Source organism: Anarhichas minor, unplaced genomic scaffold (genome assembly GCF_050575085.1).
Source record: "Anarhichas minor isolate MPS153535 unplaced genomic scaffold, ASM5057508v1 ptg000024l, whole genome shotgun sequence".
NCBI lineage: Eukaryota > Metazoa > Chordata > Actinopteri > Perciformes > Anarhichadidae > Anarhichas > Anarhichas minor.
Genome location: NW_027466470.1, coordinates 11,090,126 through 11,113,348, shown reverse-complemented (window position 1 = coordinate 11,113,348; position 23,223 = coordinate 11,090,126). Strand labels below are relative to the sequence as shown.

General features: G+C 42.1%; 1 protein-coding gene across 1 annotated transcript; it reads left to right on the top strand.

The window, feature by feature from the left end:
- The first annotated feature begins 6,243 nt into the window (after positions 1 to 6,243).
- Positions 6,244 to 19,111, top strand: LOC142956752 (carboxyl-terminal PDZ ligand of neuronal nitric oxide synthase protein-like). The gene is made up of 10 exons (XM_076098487.1): positions 6,244 to 6,348; positions 7,139 to 7,210; positions 9,629 to 9,721; positions 9,820 to 9,878; positions 9,955 to 10,063; positions 12,032 to 12,161; positions 12,634 to 12,761; positions 16,847 to 17,008; positions 17,989 to 18,157; positions 18,579 to 19,111. The coding sequence occupies exons 1-10, from the start codon at positions 6,244 to 6,246 to the stop codon at positions 19,088 to 19,090; spliced, it is 1,539 nt and encodes a 512-aa protein (XP_075954602.1). The 3' UTR covers positions 19,091 to 19,111.
- Positions 19,112 to 23,223: the final 4,112 nt, after the last annotated feature.

Below are 23,223 nucleotides of genomic sequence, written 5' to 3'. Positions count from 1 at the left end.
AAATGGTCTTAAAATGACAATAATATTGTTTATTGCAATTATTTCTGGGACAATATATCGTCCCAGAAATATACAAAAGTAGTTATCGTGACAGGCCTGCAGACGCAAAACAACTCAAGACGATAACAAAATGACTGACTATACTGCCCAATCAATCTCTGTGACAGACTGGGTTTTACTGTGATGTCTTTATTCATTTGTTTGAAGTCAGACGTATAATCTCCATTTTCAAGTTTTAACTATATTCCAAATAGCCGTACTGTGTTTTACACTACAAAAAAAGATCTTTTGTAAACATTCAGGATCATCAAGTTGTACAGTCCATAGTGTAAACACAGGCACGTCTCACACCTGGATGAGCTGGCATGTTTTTCATACATGAGAGTTTCTGAAGCACGGATCGGTTTCAGTGCTTTGGATGAAGGTCCACAATGTGGAACGGTGGATCTGGGCACCTACTTCACTGGCAGAAATGACTCAGCGTTCCTGATTTAAATACATATTTGTGGTGCGAGTGGTGATTAATAGTGTTGCTTGAACTTGGGAGCAAGGCGTAAAAACAAAGAGCTGCAGGCACGGTTACCGGGTTACCAAGGGAACAAACCCAGCACAGCTGAGTGGTCCCATCCACTCTAAAAGAAAAAACTCAACTGTCAACAAGAGCTTGGACTCATTTTCATTTACTTTGGATGGTAAATTAAAAAGTAAATAGGCTGTTACCACAAATACGCTCTTTTGTGTCCGCTTGCTGAAAATAGCATCTTGTCAGGTCTCAAAAACACTTCAAAACACTGGAATGAGACATGAGAATAGAGCAACATCTGGTCTGCATTAACTCATGATGCCATATGAAGAGCCATGCACGGCACATAATGATGACTCACCTCTGTGAGGTAAAGTCACATATGTTTGCTCTTATTTTAAATTTCTAGGAAAAAATGATGAGGAGCCTGAGGAGACGTAGTTTGAATTTTCTCAGTAGACATCCTCTATTGGTGCTCTCTGGTTTCTACTACAGTTCAGAGACATGCAAATCAGATGGACCGAAACGGACTGCCAACTTAACCAAAGGTATGGAGGAGGATTGTTGTCTTTCCAGGGTGTTTCCCCCTCTTGAAGTACACTCATGTCGGCTGATTTAAAAAGGTTATAAAGGCAGTTTTATACAAAAAATAAATAAAACACAAAGAAAGTGCACTAAGGATGAGTTGAAGTATGTCTTTGTGAGAGTGTGACCCATAAGAAACCCACTGTGGTGTTAACTGTGATCAGATGTTCCTTCTTTGTAATTAATTTGAGAACATTCTGCTGATAGAGATTTCAAGAAACTTCCTCGTGAAGTTCATGTCAAAGCCCCATCTTCCCAGGGAAATCAGCTGACGAGACGTTTCAAGTCACAAGACCACAAACCTCTGAAGTGACCTCTGCCACATTAATATGCATGCTTTAAGGTGAGTAAATCTTCCACTAATATGACAGTTTAATGCAAAACAAAAGCACTTCCCAGCATGTATTTGTCTGTTCCGTTTACTATTTCTTTACCTATTAGTAGGATGCATTTGACTTGAGTCAATGTTGAGAACGCTTAAAAGCTTTACAGTCATATAACATTATGTTGGACAACTCCAGACATTAATCAAACCCTAATGGAGTGATACAGCTAAAAGCATTAGGATCCCAAGCAGATTAGTTAAGTGGGAATTTAAACAGGACTGAAGAGTTGAGAACGGCCGCAAAGTAAATGTGCAAACAGTCAAACTGAGGCATGTTGATATTTTGGGAAATACGCTTAATCTCTTTGTTGTCCGTACGTAAATATGAGGCTAAAGCCAAGAGACGGTTAGTTTAGCTTTAGGGCTGTACCCAAATCAGAGGTTTTTGATTCAAATCAAATTTGGCTAATTCATTTTTTTATACAGATTATCTGGCAATTAGAAAAACCATTGGCGTGAGATTTAGTGATGGTTCAGACCACATTCGCAGCATTACATTATCTTCCTCAACTTGAGGAATTTAGATTCTCCTAGGGTCACTGTCGGATGATTTGACGCATTGACTTTCAGACGGGCAGTTCTACTTAGCTCAGCATAAACAGGACCTTTGTTCAAAGGTAACAAAATCCACCTAAAGCTCACTAATTAACCCACTGTATAGAGACACACCAATGGATCGGCTGCCAGTCGAAACTGGCAGGTTTTCAGCTCATCGGCCGTGACCGGTGACTGGCCGGTGAGTCTCGTACTTTTTTGCAGGACATATTTACACACATGTGCCACATTAAAGTTTTACGTCGGCACACAGTAATGTCATACACTCATACAAACAACATGCTGTCAATGTGAAAGTTCTTCAGCGTGAGTAAAGAAGACACAAAGCTCACAATTTGTCACAACAGCAAGTCCAAAGTCAGCCGTGGAGGAACAACCTAAAAAACGTAATCAGACACTAACAATGCAGTAATGAGCCACAGGAGACGTCTGTAAAGACGAATAAGCATTTCATCAATCCCAACACCCCCCAGCAGTATTGTTATATTTCAATAACACAGTGACTGTTGTAGCTTTTTATAAACTGGCAGTTAACAGGGTTAAGTGATGCATAACAATCCTTCAATTCCTTTTTCTTTGTGCAGCACAAAGAAGTCACGCGGCTCGGTCACGTTCCAGTTGATTCCTGTTTGATAAGTCAGACCATGCAGAAACTGAATCCATGCCTGGTTTTGTGATACCCCTGTTGCGTGTGTTTTTGTTTTCATCTAGCAGCTTGCCTCTATGATTGGCAATGTCAGTCAGTCGGTCCGCAACTTTGGTCCAGACTGAATTATCTTAAGAATTATCAGATGGACTGACATGGAATTTGCATTCATGGTCCACAGAGGATGAAGCATACGGACGTTGGTGATCCCCTGACCTTTTCTTTAGCGCCACCACGGGTTTGACGTGCGTGGTTCTGAGTGAAACGTCTCGACAACTACTGGATGGATTGCCGTGAAGTTTCGTACACACATTCATGTTCCCCACATTAATTGTAATAACTTTGGCCAAGTGTCATTGCCAAGTAAAGTATCAAATTGGTCCGATACTTTGTTTTCTGCCAAACCTCCAAAACAAATGACATTGTAAGACAAAAACACAGACAACTCCCAGACTGAACATCCTGTGGTATCGACCTGTAAATCACAAGGTACGCCCCTAAAGCATACCCTGCTTTATCATCTATTTTACTCTAATTGTCACCATAATTTAATAAATGAACATCACGCTGTTTTGAAGAAGGCTAGCGATTGAGACCATAAACTTATGTTTACAATATTTACTGAGGTAATAAATCAAGTGAGAAGTAGGGTCATTTTCTCGTAGACTTCCATACAATCAGGAGTCTCCCCCTGCTGGCTATTAGAACGAATGCAAATTCATGGCACTTAAGCATTGGCTTTGATTTTCAGACCCAGAGGTTGCTGCCTGATGCTATTTCATGTCTCACTGCTACATGAAGCCACTAAACTACAGCCTTACAGAGCCGCTAGTGGCTGTAGACCATTAGCCTTTTTAAAATAAAATCAACCCTTCAGATTTTAACAGAGGTTAATGTGACAAAAGACAAAATTGTGAAGCACCAAAAATGTGATTTGTTCACTTTAGAATCAAATTTAATATGGAGTTAGGGACAGGAAAGGGTGTGTTGCAACATGACTAGGCTTGTATTCATGCTGTATTCACTCGCCACGAGTGGGATGCTGAGAGAGAGACAAGAAGATGCACCTTCATTGGGCGCTCACAACCAAATCAAAAGCAGGTGAGTGATTTAAAACTCACTTGGACACAAGAAGCTACCACTCTTCTCCATAGAAGTGCTGCATCACAAATGAAACCAAATGAAGTGTCAACAAGTGATAGCCGAGTCACCAGCGATTGTAGCGGCATCGTAGATCGTACATCACTCAAGCTGCAGGAAGAGGACGCAGCAAAGCGAGACGTCAGTTACTTGAAAGGAGCCAAACACAGTATTTCTGTTCTGTCAATGTGTGAATTCGGAGTACATTTTGTCCCAAGAAAAAAAGAAAGAAAAAAAAGAGGCCATATGCTTGTATCCCAAAAAATACAAAGTGATGGAGGTGATTTTTTGAAGTGACAGAGCTCTCTGTTCATTTGGAGCTTAATGGCATCTCTCTGGGCTTTACACTGAGGTGGAGAGTACAACAATCACACTGAGCGGTTCCTGACACAGGTCAACGAAAGAAGAGCAGCACAAAATGATAAAGAAGGACGAAGAGAACGAAAAGGAGCACGCCGAGTACATAAAAGTGGGTGTTTGACTTTGTCTCCTCTTGTTGGTATTTTGCTGTTCTCCTGTAAAATTCAAAGAGCTCTGTTGCCACCTGCTGGAGAGATGACTGAAGCTTGATCAGAGAACAGGAAAAAAGTGTGAGAGGAACAAGTGAGAGGAACAAGTGAGAGGAACACAAAGGCGAAGGTTTCCTGAACAACACGTATTTTCTACAGTCTGTGGGTGAAACACTCCTGTACCTCAACACAGAAAATGAAACGTACATGCCAAGTGTATACAGCTAGAGTGATTATTAAAGAAGACACTGGTCAATGTGAAAGACTTTGTTAGACTGCTATAATCATAACATCACCAGTTCCCCTCAGATCTACAGGGCTTTTTTAGCATCTTTCAATTCACCGTTTTGGTTTTAAGGTCCACAGCTTTACTGTTCTGCTTTTAACAGCCTCTTATCTAGCAGGCAGCTGTTTTAACCAATAAGACCTCAACACCTCACCTACGCTACCTAAACAACACCAAACTGCAGACAAATACTGTTAGCAACTAGCGGTTGAACATAGTGGAGCATTTAGCATCTACAGAGCCAGATATTTCCCTCAGGAGTTGACGGAGAGCTGCGAGGGGAGTAAATATTAGACTTAAATTCATCAGGTGGAAGTAAACACAACTTCAAATGAATGCCAATGTTGCTCCATATCTGCTGGATTTGGGAACAGGCAACTGTGTCCGGCTGCTGTTTGGTGCTGAGCGGGTTTGGTGTATATTTGGGTTTGTTTCGGCTTTCTTTATTGCAAACAGCTGCCTGCTGTGCCTGAAAACAACACTTTGAAAGCAGGGAGGAGGAACCAAAGGCGTACATGTAGATTGCGGGTCCGACAGCTAAACAATGAGCTGAAACTCACAAAAAAAAGCACTGTGAAATCGAGGGAAGCTGCAGATCCTTGTGATGATTCTCAGTGGCTTCATCACTACGAGCAACACCGTTCACTTTGTGACATTGTTTTCACATTGTCATTTGATACGTTTATTATGAGTAAAATGATGGCAAGGCCTATAGCTGCTTTAAAATATGATAACATGTCTTAAAATTCAACCTTCCCCTAAATCTGTGCCCATTCTGCAAATTATATCTTATTTTTATCTGGGGTACTAGGTAGTTTTCTTCACATGTAAGAAGTTGCTGCATTGTTTCACCCCTTATAATGGATCTGAGTGTGCCTTTATATGGTGAAGCTTCACCAGGTCAACGTCATGAGTTACACCGTGTCGGCTAATTACAGCAGCATTATGCTTCTTGCATTATTTTTGTCTGAAAAACATTTTCAGACTTCTGCCGAGTTTCTGTTAATAAACAAACGGCTACATTAAACCTCATATTGCAGGAGAGAACCAGGAGCCCTTCAAGGACCCCTGGGGGCTCCGGGAATCCACTGGGAGCGAGTGATGTGGGGAATTGTTTGTTCCCTGTGATGCCACTAGATGTCCTAAAACCAAACACCAGCTGTAGCTGCTCAGTATTTACAAGCAGTCCGTCTCCATCTGTTCACACCCAGTTTAATGGATAACAAGAGCCTACCGCTTCTGAATATTGATGGTTCACTCTGATGAATTAGCGCTTATTGATGCCGCGGTGCTTCGAGGAAAAAGCAATCATGTGTTGAGATCTGTGCGTCATCGGGACCCCCGGCGGCGGCGGCGTGTACAGCTTCTCCGTCGAGTCTCAGACCGGGAGGGAGCGGGTCAGTCGGTGCACCTAACGATCAACGATCAGCGCGCTAATTGAACCCCGTCGACCGACCCATCCGTTGGCGACCGGAGCGCCTCAACCTGGATGACCTCCGGTTTGACGGAGGGAGAGTGCGGAGGGAGCAGCGCCGGAGGAGATGCGCATATCTGCAGGTACTCTAGCGCGGTCGTAAAACGGGAGTCCGGAGCAAGTCAGCCAACATTAAAGCGATGCCAGGGGTAACCAAGTACAATTTAGTGGATGACGCGCACGATTTGAGGATCCCCATGCACAACGACGAGGTGTTTAAGCATGGGGTCTGCTTCGAGGCAAAGGTAAGGACCCTCTGCAACAGATACTTTCTGGGTGGCAGTATGGGAGCGGTGTGTTATTACTGTATGTGTCAAACGTTCAAATGAGGGCTGTTCATGTCACCGCTACTGTAACAACAACCACTATACATTGTATTCCATATGTTTATGTTGAGGGTGTATATTGACCTTACAATACTTTACATTTGTGTCCACTTTGCATGACTTGTAAATGTTTGAGATTGAATCATTTTGCCTCACCTGCATAGAGAAGTGTTGCTTTAACTGATAACTTGATGAATGCTGATGAATTTGTTTCCGTTCTGTCGTTTTTGACAAACTTTTGATGAGTGTGGAAGAATCCTACATTTTGCATTTCATTTGCCTTCTGGCACCCAGCAGAATGTAATGTTATAGAGCTGCAACATGTTCTCAATTGATAATCGAGTAATTGTCGACAAAGCATCAGAAAACCGTGGGAAATGCCGGTATCACATTAAGCCCAAGGTGATGGTATCAAATGTCTTGATTTGTCCGACCAACAATTTTCATTTTGAGAGGCTGACACCATCAAATATTTGATACTCTTCATGGAAAATTGATCAAAAAAGTAAATTTTCTGTGGATTGGCTGATCGACTAATCGTTGCAGCTCTGGCGTGTAATGATTTCCTCATGCAGGAATATTTCCCAAAATGTCTGAAAAAGCTGTCAAAACTACAATAGCAATCAACACTCTGCCAGCCCAGCACTGCATGTAATCCATTCATTCCCTCAAACTGTCAATCTTTAAACCGTTCTCTTACACTTCGCAGTACATTGGCAGTTCGGAGGTCGGTCGCCCCAGCAGCCGAATGGAGATAGTCGCTGCAATGAGGAGAATCAGAGTAAGAAACTTTAAATGTGTGACCTCCCTGCACCAGACAGCTGAACTTGACTCATAGTGGCAACAGTCTAAACACATTAACTGTCAGTCATTGATGCAGGTGCATGAACATTTACTCTTCCTCTCCTGTGTGTCATGTCTCACCTTGTGCACGGTGCTCAGAGGGTCCTCACTCGCCTCAACGTCCTCTATACACACACAAATCACTAGTCTGCGTAACACACTCGGCAGATTCAGTGGCTTGTCAGTAGCGGTTTAAATCACGGCAACGATTCATAGGACAGCTCAGATTTTATGGCTGAGGAGAGATACAGCGTGCAGGTTTATATATATATATATATATATATATATATATATATATATATATATATATATATATATATATATATATATATATATATATATATATATATATATATATATATATATATATATATATATATATATATATATATATATATATATATATATGATACCATCTGAAAAAACGTCCGTTCTGGAGGCCGTCTTTAGACCAGACAAGGCCACAGGAAACACTGCGATGCCTTGTCATTTACACATCACTGCAGTGTTACAGTGCAGGGAGGAGAGGATTTAGCTGCTTGTCAGCTGTTGGATCTAATCTAAGGACCAAGTCACTGAGTCAGTCGGAGGTCGGCCACATCGCCAGCTACACCCAGGACTTAATCCTGATCCCTCATGTACAGTGCAGTATAATGGCCATTTGATTGTGCTGGCAAAGATTTAGTGATGCCGTTTGAAGTTCCTCGCTTCGCATATGCTTCAGGAATCTCAACGATTTCAGATTTTCACAATTTTTCTCATAATGCATTATGAAAGAGCTCTTGATAGAGCAGCTCAAATGGGAAAATAAATGTACCCACACAATGCACAAGGTAATCCGAGGGCTGCTGAAAACCTTGATGGACAAAACTATATGTAATGCACCTTTTTTCATCTGTCCCTCAACTCATTTTAATTGAATGTCTTATGTTATCATGATTTTATCTGAAGACAAAATGCTTTTCTGCAAAGCTGTAAAGTAAAACATAATAAATGGAAGGAGACACAAAAAAATAGAAGAAAAGAAAATGCATTAAAAGACAAATGAATGCAAAATAAACAGCGTGGTGTTAGACGTGGGCGAGATTAAAGATGATAGCGTAAAAGCAAGTGTGTAAAAGAGTCGGGGGCTCTTTTGTGAGTGCGGTAATGGCACAGCAATTAAGAGCCTCTGCTTGTGGGGAGACGGGTTCTGAATATTCAAAAGCTGACTTGTCCTTAAAGCACTCACAGTGGCTTAGAGATAAGGCGATATGAGGCGAGTTGGCACAACCTGTGGAGCATTAGTTATGCTTGGTGGCTGATGTGCCTGAAAATTGTATCTACATAAACACTTCCCGTGTTCCACTTCATCTCCGTTCGACAGCAGTGCGTGTGGAGATGGATGGTCCTCTCGTCCCAGTTTACATGTGGTTGCATTGGCCTGGATAACACACACACACACACACACACATTGTGGGAGTTGTGTCCTTCACCTGAGCCTCAGAGGAAACCTCCCACACAACAATAAGGCTGATGAACTAGATAAGAGCGTGTGACAAGGAATGAGGGCCCATTAAATCTTCTAATGAGGTGAATTTTCTGCAGCATGTGACACAGGTCACACAGGCTTATAGATAAACTGCACCAGATTCATCAGGGCTTAAATCCCCAGATACGACTTGCTGTGTTGGCAGCAACAACAATCCCTTTTCTTCACTTCCCGTGAGATGTCTTTTATTATGAAATGTCAATACAAGAGTGCGAGGACAGTTCCAATCCTGCTGAAAAATAAAAGACAGCGTCAGGTTGTTATTTTTACACAAACCCAAGAAAAGATGACAGAGAATATCCAAGTCTGTCAGGCAGAGCAGTTCGTTCGCCCAAAAAGATTTCGCAGAACTCCATCTGATCAATTAATCATCTGATGTTGGATGTTGCGTTTTCAAAGCGCGGCACGTTATTTCACATGAATCCTGGTTGTTCTTAGATCTCTGGGCCCTGATATTTGGAGTCTGAGCCTGCAGTGTCGGCAGAGGGTACAGGCTCTAGCATTAATCACGGAGAGGGATGAAAGTGTCCCACACATGTCTGCCTCCCTCTGGGAAATCTGACTTTGAAAGCTTAAACAGCTCCCAGAAGCAGAAACTGACAGTGTTTACTCAATCTCACATTTACCCGAAGAGGAAAATTGTCAAAAATATATTCCTGTCTGCATGGTCCATTCCCTCTGTTCACACTTTTCATTTATCTTGTGTAAAGGGCTCCATCTTAGCGGGCTCATATGGTATTTAACGCCAGTCACACCTTGCATAATAATCGGTTTGCTTTGAATGAACTTTAGAATTCGGTTAATTTAAATATTTTTTTTCCACAGTATGAATTCAAACTGAAGAACATAAAGAAAAAGAAGGTCAACATTGTCGTATCTACTGATTGTGTCCAAGTGATTTTGCGCAAAAAGAGGAAGGTTAGTCCTGTGAAATGCAACTTTATTTGAATTACATCTTTTTGTCTTTTCACCACCTTTGTCACCGTTCACCAACATGTTTCTTTGTGTTGCAACAGAGAAAAGGATGGTCATGGGACGACAATACGATCTTAGTGACACAGGATCCCATCTACAGGTAGGTTTTAAATCAAAAACAAAGACGCCAAATAACAAACTATATTAAAAATCGTGTATCGTCTTCTTTTTGACAGGATCTTCTATGTCTCACATGATGCCCAAGACTTGAAGATCTTCAGTTACATAGCGAGAGAAGGACAGAGCAACATTTTCCGCTGCAATGTGTTCAAGTCAAAGAGGAAAGTAAGTTTGCTCATGCTTAAGTCTCGTGATATTCTATATTTGTATTACTGTCAACAGCACGTGTCACTCGCTACCCGATCCGTACTGTGCATGTGCAACTCTTGACAGAGATGATAAAGAAGCGGGACGGCCCACTCGTTAGCTGCTTATTAGCTCCGGGGGAAAAAACATTGCTGCATCCGAAATCGTTGATGGAAGTAGATTGTGTTTTTAAAGGAATTGGTATTCATTCCTTCTTAGATTTATTAATTTAAGTCAAACATAATAAAAGAAAGTTCAATGGCATTTATTCTTTATATGTATTTGTTCAGGTGTTACAAAGGATTTAACAAACGCATTGTTGGTTTTGGTATTTTGAGCTAAAATGCTTATGAATCTCCACATATCTGCATACCAAGCAGGGACATTTCTTTCCTCCGTGACAAAGACGGAGCATCAGTGAGGTTGACTCCCATCCCTTCACCATGGATACCAGTCTGACAGTGACTTAGTGAAGCTGAATACTAATCATCCTGGTGGGAAGAGAAAAGAAGAGGGGCTATTTCACTCAGCGCTTTCAGACATTTTCACCACCGCTGAACCGACACCCACCACAACGTCAGGGACACTCAGCAAGTTGTGCCCGAGTAGCTCCCCGGGGCCGCGGAGCCTTATCTCGGTGTTGCAGACCAAGCATGTGTGCTGAGTAGGAGGAGATGGACCAGCTGATAAGAGATTTGATTTATTTTCATCACGGCATGTTGCGGCCCAACGGGGCTTAGATGTCAGCTCAGTGCACAAACAGAGCCGTTTGTGTTTGGCCTTGGGAGGGCTGGTAGTTTAACCTGACAAGAAGAAATCCATGGAGGGAAATGTAATTTCATAAATCGTTTTCATCACTTTATTCCTGTGTTATTATTTTATTTTTTGCTATTTTACTTGATTGAACTGCCTTCAGGCTCGAGTTACCTTGACATATTGACTGAATGCCTCGAGGCAGGATCATTCTCCAGAGGACAACACATTCATTGCAAGTCACGCTTCTGCCACTGTTCAATATAGAAAACACAAAAACTCATCTTTAGTGAGATTGGGGAAGGACATGGACTGAATATTACAGCTTTAGAAGTGCTGCTGTCTCAAAGGCCACATTGAATTTTCTTGCCTGTGTGCCTCATTTAAGCCAGTACAAAAATATATAGATTGTATTATATACAATAAAGACAAGACTGCAACTGACGATTATTTTCTTTATTGATTAATAGTCACAATGCCCTAAACTCCAAGGTGACGTCTTCAAATCACTCTAACTAATGTTTGATGTTATTCAATCATCGAAGTAGTAAGCTGATGTATTTTCTGTTAATCGACCAATCGATTCAGCTCCACAACACAAGTAAAACAATCATCAAAATACAGTGAGAAAAAAGCAATACATTTTGATGGGAAATGTGGCTTTTGTGTAATTTAAAGTAAGAGTTTACAATTTTTTTTAAGTTATTGCCAGTTGAACTGTCCCTGATCGATGACCTGATGATGCTGACACACCTACTGAGCCTCCAGCAATAACAACAAACTCAATCTTCACTCCCTCTCCATTCAAAGTCACTTGCCTCTGAAATAGACCAATCCATCACTATGACAGCAGAATGTATGCAAAGCAGATAGACAAGGACAATGTGCTCGTAACATCTTCTGACTTCAATTTGGTCCCAATCTCCCCTCCCTCTGTCTTCATTCTGCCCCCACATTACCCATTTCTTCCTGCTACTATTTTTCTTTTTTTCTCCCTCTGGGCGTGTGCACACACACACACACACAAGTTCATCTATCCATTTCCTGTGTAGCGCTTCTGGCACTCTATTTTCTCCCCTACTGTGCCCGTTCATTTTTGCATCCTCCCTTACTGTGCTCCTGCTGCTTCTGCCCCCCCCCCGCCCCTGCTTTCAACACTCCAACACACTTTTTCTCCGTGTTCTCCCTTTGCAGTCGCAGGCCATGAGGATCGTGCGGACGGTGGGGCAGGCGTTCGATGTGTGTCACCAGCTGACCCTGCAGCAGAAAAGCGACGACCAGGAGGATGAGGAAGGGAAGGTGGAGGAATCCGAGGCAGTGCCAGGTGACTCACACACACAAATTGCATCCACAAATCTCCTTCTACCTCCCGTCTCTGTCTTTCTCTTTCTTGTTCTCCTTCAGTCTCAGGCACAAACACAAGCTCTTTTCATCTCCTCACGCAGCAACACACAAACTCCCAAGGCCTTCTCTTCGTCTCCATCTCTTGCTTTCTCTCCATCACAAACTAAAGCCCTGAGCGCCTGCACAAACATGCAGTGGCAACTGAGCACACCTAGAGAAAAGATGTCACTGCCGATATTTTTCCAGCAGCTTGCCCTGCTGCAGCTGCAGATGTGTGTCGGTGAGTCGGGCGATCCATTGATCAAAGGCCTTGCTTGTGTGTGGGCTTCTGCCAGCTCTTCGCCCGCTGCTGTGGCTGTCGCCGCCTCTAGATATGTTGCAAACCCCAAAGCCGGTCAAAGAAAAAGCTGTGTGCCAGTTCTTCTATATATGTATATCTGGTCTCTCCGCAGTAAAGAAGAGGTTTGCATTGTCAGAAGAGACCGACCTTGAAGCCACTACAGAGGAGAGCATTGAGTGCGTCTCCTCATCCGACCTGGAGAAGAGCAAAAAGGACGAGGCCCTCGGTAACAATGAGAAGGTAGAGTACAGAAGTCCTTTGAAATCCTTTCAGTGTCGCTCATACAAAGCCCCGCTATTTTCTTGCTCTATTAAAAACACAGGAGGTTTTGTAAAGAGATGAAAACCACCCTGCAATGTATAATTGATTGATCCTTATGGCTGCACACAGCCGCTAAAATACATGGCTGCAACAAACACATTCTTATTCCCAATTATCATTATCAAGCTCCCATTTATACTCTCAATGAATCGTTAAGTCTAGACATGTAGAAAGATGACCCTCATAATATCCCAAAGCTTTTAAAATCACTTGTTTTGTGCGACCAACAGTCCACGAGCCAAAGTCTTCCATTTTTTTCATCATAAGGAATACTATACTGTAAAATTCTAAATAAAAACAGCAACATATGTCCCATTTGTAAAATACTAAATAACTGGAGTCTCCCTTTAAATGATCAATCAATTACATGTCTGTAGATTAAATAATTAATCGACTAGTTGTCTCAGCTGTCCTGCTACTGAACTGCCTAATTGAAGCCCCCCTCTTCCACCCAGACACGACACTAACAAGTCAATAGATCAGTCTCTTAGTCCCTGCTGCTTTTACATAAATTCATTCCTTCAGAGGAAACATCTGAGAATAAACAGGGTGTATTTTTGACTGATCGTCCAATATTCTGGAACATTTTTGATCTATAAAGTCAGAAATGTCCTGGTAATAATTAATTCTGGGAGGTTTGCAGCTCACAGGGTGTCATGATGAATGTTTGGCATCACAAGGAGTCGAATGAAGATAAGCAAATGCCACTGAGGGACGTAGAGCGAGCAACGGCGTCTTTAAGGCTCGTTTGTGAAGAAGTGCTCCAAGAAGCTCTCACTGATGTGATCGTATGGTTTATTAATTAAAACATAGCAATAAGCGCCGCTCCACTAACCCCGAGATGTTGAACAAGCCGCTATCTGCCGGCTCATTTTCAAACCGAGTCTCTGTGGCGCTGTCAGCTTTATAGTTTTGTGGTGGAGGTTTAGATTGATGGATATTACGACTAATTAAATGGTTACCCGAGAACAAGAAAAATTGCTTTATTATTGAATTATATAAATATTAAAGCTATCATATAATTCTGCCACAGTCAAACAGCAGCATGTGTCAAGATCTCATATGCATTTTAATCCATCCCCCGTGTGTAATCTGAAGGTCAAGTGTCCTCACAGTCGAGCATTAATGACAACTGAATCCACCATATTGATCTCCCATCTCAGATCAAACAGAGACAGGTCGTGTCATTCAGGGCTGCTCTTCTCACAGCAGCACTCTAACATAATTGTGTGAGTCATGATACCTGTCCAGGCAGGAGCCCATCCAGTCAATCTGTAGATCTAATTATAGATGCAATCCTCATGAACACACCATCTCCACAATTAGATAAAATGATGCTACTCATAGACCAGAGATTACTTTGACATGATGAGAGCTAAATGTACAGTAGGACTGATTTGTCGTGCTTGTGTTGTGGATCCTCAATCAAAGTGCCCAGCTCTTAAAATGTAAGGAGTAAATAAATAGTACGTAAATATTGTAGATATCAACTTATACTCATCAGATAGCCTGAATGCGAAATAAGGCAATGGTTTACTAACAGATTAGGCAAATCAACTTAAAGAAGTGTGACTTTTGTGTTTACAGCTTGTTTACACTGCCCTTCAGATTGTACAATGGCAGCAGAAATTATTTAAAGGACTGAAACATCAGTAAATGTCATGCTTTGGTGTCAGCAGGGACGGGGAAAGGTACTGGAATACTTTACTCAAGTAAAAGTGACATCTCTTTAAAAGACATTTTATTCAAATAAAAGTAGAATGTATGCTACAATGAGTAAACGACATGCTTTAAGGGGGGTAAGAACAGCTATATATATATATATATACATATTAAAGAAGGCAATTATGCTACATAATAGAGTGCATTAACATTTAATTTGACATCGCACCACAGAGCCCTTAATGGCTTTAGTCCACAGACACATCGCAGCCTGTGCACACAATTGATTATCGATTATACAACCGCCTTCCACAGTGTAGCCTGAACCAGAAAAGAGACAAACCTCAGACAATTAAACGACGTATGAACGACAATAAATAACAATGGGCACCACGGCGGGGGCAAAAATAAACATTAGCCTGACCCACATAAATGAAACAATCTGACAATTCTTGCAGACAACAGCAGAGTAAAAACATCACCAAACCAAACATGTCACTCAGCGCGTAATGCGCACACGGGCACGCACACACAACTGCATTGCCTAGCAACGTGGACGTTTTATATCCATGGTAACCGATGTTACAGCGAGTTCGTTGTACTCACCAGTCCTCCTCAATCTGCTGCAAGTTCAACGTCTCTGCTCCTTCTTTCTCAATCCATAATGTATCCGGTCTCTCTGGTCCCACTGCGCGCCCTTAAAGTTTGTGAAACACGTGGAGCTTAATTAAGCTCTGCAGTCACTTAAACGTGGTCAAAAACAGCAGAAAGCCCTCGAACCCCTGACCGAAAGAAAACGTTGCTCCGTGAACGCAGAAAGTAATCACGATGGACGAGGTGCCATGAGCGCGTTAGTGATTAGCATGTTCCCCAGCATGCACCTGTTCGGTGTGTTTGACTTGGATAGCTCAGCTGCTGACACAACCTTTTTTTTTTTTTGTTACCTAAGTTGAGGTACAGTAACGGTAACTTAAAGTCATAATCACGCAATTGTTTAATATATTGCATTTTTGTACTGCTCACAAACTGTTAGCCCCGGTGCCACCACTCAAAGACTCTCAGCAGGTGAATGCGACACACCGAACAGGTGTATTTGTCACGTGAGCTCTGCCTTCTTGCGGACGCAGAGCAGCTTCTTCTTCTTCTTTGATTTCATGGCGGACTACAAACCACCTACTGTATCATAGTGTGCTACATATACATGGTTACATCGTGACTTAATGACAGTTTCCTCATTTAAAGACAATATGATTAATTGCTCTGCTGCAGCTGCATATTTACCTCCTTTTTTCCATTCCCTTACTTTTTTAAAGACAGAAAGTAGTTGCAAGTTAAAAAATAAATTAGGCCACCAAACATTTTTTTAAATACTCAAAAGGTGGCCGACAATTACAGAAGCCTACACAAAAAAAAGTGTGTAACAGTACCCAGAGTAAATTGAATCTACTTTATTCGTTACTTCCACCCCTGGGTGTCAGCCCCTCAAAACCGAAGATCAAGCTCTTATTTCTACACGCACCTCACAGTTCAAGTGGAAATGTATAAAGCAGACAACAATACAAAATCCTATCAACAGCAGCCTCAATAGAGAAACCACAGTGTCTATACTGGTCTTCCTTTGTTGTGAAAAACAACTCAACCTTCATGTATTCATTATACAACTTGACATGGTGGATATAGCATTGATCTCTCTGCAGCTCTCTCCTTTGACTACAGCACAAAGAAACCCAATCTGTGTGCTGTTGGGGGTTATTTTTGGAAAATGTTATAAATTAATTCACTAACTGATGTAGCACTGAATGGAGGGAATAGGTAGGTTTCAAGGCTTCATCACAGAATGTCTTCTGGAAGGCCTTGAACATCAAGCAGTAATGCTGATATCTCATCTGTGGATTTTTCCATCAGAATGAAAGGAGAGAGCATATCTTCACTGACTCTTCCTCCAAGGAGCTCAGGCTGGCAGAGAGAGATAGTGTCAGCTTTTAAACCACCTCTTTAGATGTGTTACACTCAAGCTTTCATATGATGTTTTACTTTCCACTGTTACTTTACTTTGGATTGTTGGCTATCTTACCCTACACTTAACTGTTCTTTTCTTCCCATGCAGCCCAAACATGTACTGTGATGTTGTTTTTCTTTTTCTTCTGCCACTGCAAGGTTCATAAACGACGTAGCAATCTTTTTTTGTATTTCTCGTGATGAGTTGAATTCCCGTGGGTGGTGCTTATGTTTCTATGTGTTTGATCACTTCAGAGAAACCGACATTTCAAGGAAAGAAAACATCACAGCTACATGTTTGTTGCCATTAGAAGTAGAGCCCAATTTACTGTCATCTGTGTTAGGTGTCCGATGACCCGTCTCTCCTGCTGGGCTCCCCCATCCTTGGGGCCTCTGTGTCGGGTCAGTCGGCAGAAGAGGCTCCCTGCTCTGCAGAGCCCCAGGTCCTGCTCCTCCAGAAACAACTGCAGCAGCAGGAACAACAGAAACTGGCCGCTTCAGAGCAGGTACTGATGGCAATTATTGTATCCTGTGGTACCACACTTGTGATATTTTTTATTGTTCTTGATGAAACGCCTAATGGCCTCATTTGTCTATACAGAGTTTACAATTTACTGAATTTATTTAAGTGCAAAGCCTTGTATCACCAAAAATATAATTGTTCTTCCCAAGGAGGACATAGATGTGTTTACCAAATTCCATAGCAACGCATCAAACAGTTGTTTTTTAATCTCTGGAAATCAATTATCTTAAACTTTCATGGCAATCCATCCAGTAGTTGCTGAGATATTTAAGTCTGGACCAAAGTGGTGGACCAACCAATGACCGATAGACGGACATTGCTGTCCTCAGAGACTTGCTGTTATTACGGCTAAAAACATATGACTCAATTTCAAATTCATCAAATTTTTAAGAGCACGTTTGTTTGATGAGCGCCTGACAACCAAAGGAGCAATTATTTATTTCAGTGGTATTAGGATGCACATCAAAATCCCCTAAATAGGATTATTGGAAAACTCTGTGACGCTTGACACAAAACGTTACAGCACATAATAGAGCGATGCGCTGTTTCCATTTTCAATCAGTGGTGTGTTTAATAGACTGTGGTGAGGCGTTTCAGGTTATTACATTCTCACCTCTTTCATTCCTCTAAACCGCTACTTTTGAAAAGTTTCACATAAAATGAAATTCGCTTGAGTTGTGGTTTCATGGCCGTTGAAGACTTGAAGCAAAGCGTCAGTGAGTTTTAGAGTTTGCAGCCTTCATTGGACAATCTCATTGACAGATGTTGATTCGTAATGCTGATGTGTTGCCTGTCTCCTTTAATAGGGCCTCTGGGGAAATGAAAGCCTTTTTCTTTAACTCATTACTGTCTAAAGAGTAAAACCTTTGACCTAGCAAATTCCAAATTTAGGGGCCACTGAGGAATTTAATGAGCAGGTTGCCTCTTACTGGTGTCTTACTGTGTGTGTGTTGGCCTGTGCAGGTCCATGTCCTCCAGGAGCAGCTGTCGGTGGAGGTGTGTACGCGGACTGAAACTCAGGCCAGAGTGCAGAGGCTGCTGCAGCAGAACACCGACCTGCTGCAACACATTTCCCTGCTGGTGAAACAGATCCAGGAACTGGAGCTTAAAGCTGCCGGCCAATTAACATCTAGTGAGTGGAAATCTTTCTCATTTAGAATATATCATTTTATTTTGTTTGGTTGCCACATATCATCATCTATTTCCTTGTTTTCTTATTTACTAATTTCTGTCATATAATCGTCTTTTTCTTCCTTCCTCTCGTCTCCCTTCATCACTTTCTTTGTGCCTCCTTCCTGTCGTTATGGCTTCTTTTCTCATGTACTTCAGGCACGTAATTAATTATCTCATGGCAGCCCTCTCAGAGGATTCAGTAACGCTCTCTGCTACCGTGTAGTCACGATTTATCAAATCCTGGCAGCACAGATGTCATTTATAATCTCATCCTCTTTTCTCAGACCTCTCTTCTCATGTCTTGTATCTCTGTTTATATGTGATAACTCCCTGTGTTTTTATTTCATCTTAAACATTGATTTTTTTCTCTCTGTCCTCAGTGGGCTCCCAGGACAGTCTTCTGGAGATCACTTTCCGCCCCAAGCCCCCCAGCTCTTCTTCATCTACGGGCCCTTTTGCAGCTCAATCCCAGGTCCAGATCAGTGACAGTCCCTGGGTCTCCGCCCTCCTCGGGCCCTGCTCTCCAGGCACCTTGGGCACCGACACCAGCCCTCTGGGGCTCAGCAGCAGTGGAGTTCGGCTCGAGTGCTTCCGCTTCTCCTCCCGGGGGCCGGACATCCAGGAGCAGGGCCAGGACACAGGGGAGACTCCCAGCGACGGGGCCCCGGATGAGAGCTCGCTGCTAGGGGAGCAGGTCTTGGGAGCCCTGGAGCTGCTCCGGTTTAGGGAGTCGGGGATCGGATCGGAGTACGAATCGAACACAGATGAGAGCGATGACCGGGACAGCTGGGGCCAGGGGGAGGGAGCGGGCTCTGACGGTGCAGCTCGACTCTTAAACGTGCTGAACACAGAGTGTCTGGCGGACTGCTTAGGGGATGAGGTGGCTGTGTAGTGGTGGTGCTCTTGAAGCTGCACATTGCACCGGCCCAATGGGAAACAGCTGTAATTCAGAATCTGAAGGACTTCATCAGACAGAAATCCTGTATTGTGACACCAGTAAACTGCATCATCAACTGACTCACTCACCTCCTGTTTTGATTTCCTGTGCACTGAGAAAAAAAAAGTCCCACTCATATGAGCTGAGGGAGATTGGATAATAGAAACAGAGATTCAGAAAGTATAACTGAATGGATAAATTTGATCCTATAATCCTATAACCAAAAAAGACATCGGTGCACTTCTAGATAGGGATTTGGCCCAATGCAGACGTGTCAGAAAGTACCCTGTGGTGTTTCAGGCTCTGTCTCTCTGAAGATCTCTGCTGCCTGCTAGTATGCGCATTACATACTGTGCGCGTGTCAGTTTGATGATTGTTGTACCTTACATCCGTTTGGTTTCCTGACTCGTCGGGCTTGTTACACTGTGGTTGTGTCTGTGTTTGTGGAGTTGTGACAAATCCGACTTGAACGTGGTTTTTTTTTTTTTGCTGTTTTCAAATGAAGATCTGTGAAGAAAAGACCTCTTTGCCAAGTCTGTCTGGTTATGCTAACACATTTTTAGGAGTGTGAAAATGAAAACCTTACTGTGCTTACCTGTAATTACACGTGGGTTTAAAAATGAGCATGTTTCTCTCATAGTCCGTTTTTTTCTCTTTTCAACACATTGTATATAGTTTGATTAACTTATATGCGTTGCATAAAATACATGCCATGATTTAATTCATAATATTCTCCAGTGTTTCATATTATTAGAAGGCCGCTTTCTGATTAGATGATGCTGTGTCTCAGAGGCAGACATCTCACTGTGCGCAGGTGCTGCTACAACCTTGTCTCTGCTGCTTAAAAATGTAGCCACGCTGTACAGTTCATGCTGTACTGCGGCAACCATAAACTGCTTGGTCACTGTTGCTCCAAACTTCAGAGGACTTGCTTGGAATGTGACTTGCTTGGAAAGTCCTGAAGTACCATTCCAGAGAAAGATGAAGGTGTATGAGACTCCTGGACTCCTTCGTATTCTGCTGGCCAGCTGTCGCACCGGCTCCACCTTACTGACTGTGAGCCAGATCTCTGAATCACTGAATTGGGGACATGTCTTTGAGCTCTTTCCAAAATCGATTAATCTCTTCCTGGCCCTCCCTCGCTTCCTCTTTCTCTCCCTCACTCACCTCTCCTCCCCTCTTTTCCCTGAAGCTCGTCACCTCTTCCCGCTCTCACAATCTGTCTGCTGCTTCCACATTCCTCTGTCATTTCTCGCCAAGTTGTGTCTGTTCAGATGAAGTGTACTAAGAATTAAAGTGCACTTAAATCAATGTTTCTCCGTGTGGAATTGCATGCCCTTTCTCGAATGCCGTCTGCTGTCATGGGGTGTTCAGTGCATTTGGTGTGAGTTACTAATTGCTGAAATACATCTCTGGGGGATATAACCAGAAATATGAGCAACGGTTCTTGGGCTGACCTTTTCAAAGTGTTTTTCTCATTAATATTGATTACAGAGAAAATGTCTTTTGTGTGAATGAGGGCTCTCTCTCTATTATTACTAGAGATACACCAGCTGTGGTTGGTAAATAGGGACATCTCTCAATAAGCTCACTGTGTGTGCAGACCGCAGCGGCTTGATGTAACGCTGCAGACAAGCTGGAAAATATAAAGAATATCAGCCATTACCCACCCACATCCAGCCACAACACCCTGCAGCTCCGCTAGTGCAGCTGCTGCTGACACAGATAGTGGGCGGCCTCCAGGACGCGGCCTCTACCTCTACTTTCGCTTACTTGATCATAATGAAAAATGGTCTAGAGTGTCATTGTGCTCACCCTCTCTTGTATTCTGCAAGTAAAAAGGAATTTAAAAAAAAAACATTGGTTCACAGAACATGCAGTGCAAAGTCCATCCCTTGGTTTGTACCTTTTAGCAGACTAGCACTGTGGCTGGAGAGACGGAAATGTCAGTCGGTTGGTCCACCACCACCACCACCACAGACGGAAACATCTGAACTACCGTGCGATGGATTGTCATGAAATGGTTTTCATTAATATAGTTAAATATCAAAGAATGAATTGGCACAAAATGTGTACAGACATTCATGGTTCCCGCTGAATCCTAATGTATTTGGTGATCCCATTTTTCTTCTAGCGCCACCATGAGGTGACACATGTGGTTTTGAGTGAATGTCTCAGCAACCATTCCCTTAAACTAACTAATACCTGCAAAACTATTGGCATCCGATCAGAATCTGCTGTACTTTGCTTTGTGCTAATTAGCAGATGTTAGCATGCTAACGCAAACCTAAGACGGTGACCATACTATCAGAGTACACTATACCTGTAGCTTTGTCACTGTGAGCTACTACCTGTAAACTCTTAGGCTTGTCAACACTTACCAAAATGAATCCACCTGCTTTCCCAGTTCATCCTTATATATTAAGAACAAGTCTGTTGTCACATATGTCATGTCATATAGGCCTATCCATGAGAACATAAGATAGATAGATAGATAGATAGATACTTTATTCATCCCCAGGGGGACATTTGTCTGTAGCAGCAGCAAACGAAGTTACACAGTAAAATAAAAATATTAAGTGTGGAAAATGCACAATATATACAATACAATAAAATAACAGAGCAGAACCTATTGAATTTAAAGAAAATAAAGTAATAAAAAATGCAGAAAAATGCACAGTATATACAATAAAATAGAATGGTATTAAATTAACTAAGTAGGAAAACTAAACTAAACAGTAGTGCAAAAGATCGCCAACATCAGCAACAACCGGGTAGCTGGAAACAAAATCTGCATGTTAATTCCACTAATATACACTAAACATGAAGCTGCATCCAGCAGCAGGTTAGCTTAGTTTAGCACAAAGACTGGAAACAATGGGCATGACCTTTTTTATAAGATATTATATTATCATTACAAGTGCTGGGCTTTTCCTTTTGCTGTGGAATTTTTATATACTTGTGTTGCTGCTGCAGCAGTTTTTAATGACTGCGAGTAGAAAATAAAATGTTCACAGTTAAGCTCTGTGTTAAAACCAATGCCAGCTTTGGTTACTTAAAGTATTGAAAACATTAACATGATCTCTAAGTGTCTGTAAAAGTGTTTGTATTGTACGTTCTGTATGAGAACTCTAAGTGTTGCATGAGAAATAAAATGTTACCAAACATCTGCACATCATTTTCAAAACATATTGTGTGCTTTTCCGTACCAAAGCATTCAGATTCACATATTGATTTATGATAATCAGAACAAGCTTTCGCCTCCTCTCTGCTTCAGCTGCTGTGTCCATTTTAATCCCAGCTGTGACTCATCTTGTTCGTATGCAGTGATTTTCTTTTCTCATACATGATGTCTCCTTCACTAATTAGCAAGTTCTCCTCTGCAGGAAAAAAAATGAACTCCAGTCTGTTTTTGTCAGTAGCTCTATGTGGAAGCTGCCACATACTGTTGCTCTGTGGGCCATAATTGAAACCATTTGTGAATCAGGTGGAATTCTGGGGTTTTGGCTTCCCCTCAATATCTCAAAGGGTGTTATTTTCTGTTTCTTTCCTCCAGCCAGAGAGACTGTCACACCAGCCTCCGTTTCCTCCCTCTCTCTCTCTCTTTCCCTCTCTCTCTCTCTCTTTTCCATTCCCAGAAAGACCTACCAAGGAATAAGAGGTCAGCGACTAACAGTGCTGCATGCATCAAGTCACAGTAGATGTGGAATACTACCACAGACAGATGGTTTGATAATAACAAGAGAAGAACTTGACAAAGTAAGTCAAATCCGTATTTTTCTCATATGTGGCTGTTAACCCCAGTGTCCACGTTGACTCTGAAAGAAGTTTGTGTCAATTCAGCTCCGTACAGAAAGTGACATCATACAGCAAAATACATTACACAGGTTTGAAATAGGCTTAAATACAAGAAAATGGTTTATCTGTAAACATTAAGGGGAAGAAAGGCACAATATTTGTGCTTTATTTGCCTTTCATTTGTGTAATTTTAATCTGTGCCTCAAAGACTGATGGCACAAAGTTATTCCACTGGAAAGTTAGTCAGCTCTCCAGAAATGGACTGAAAAATTCCTTACAGACATGGGTTT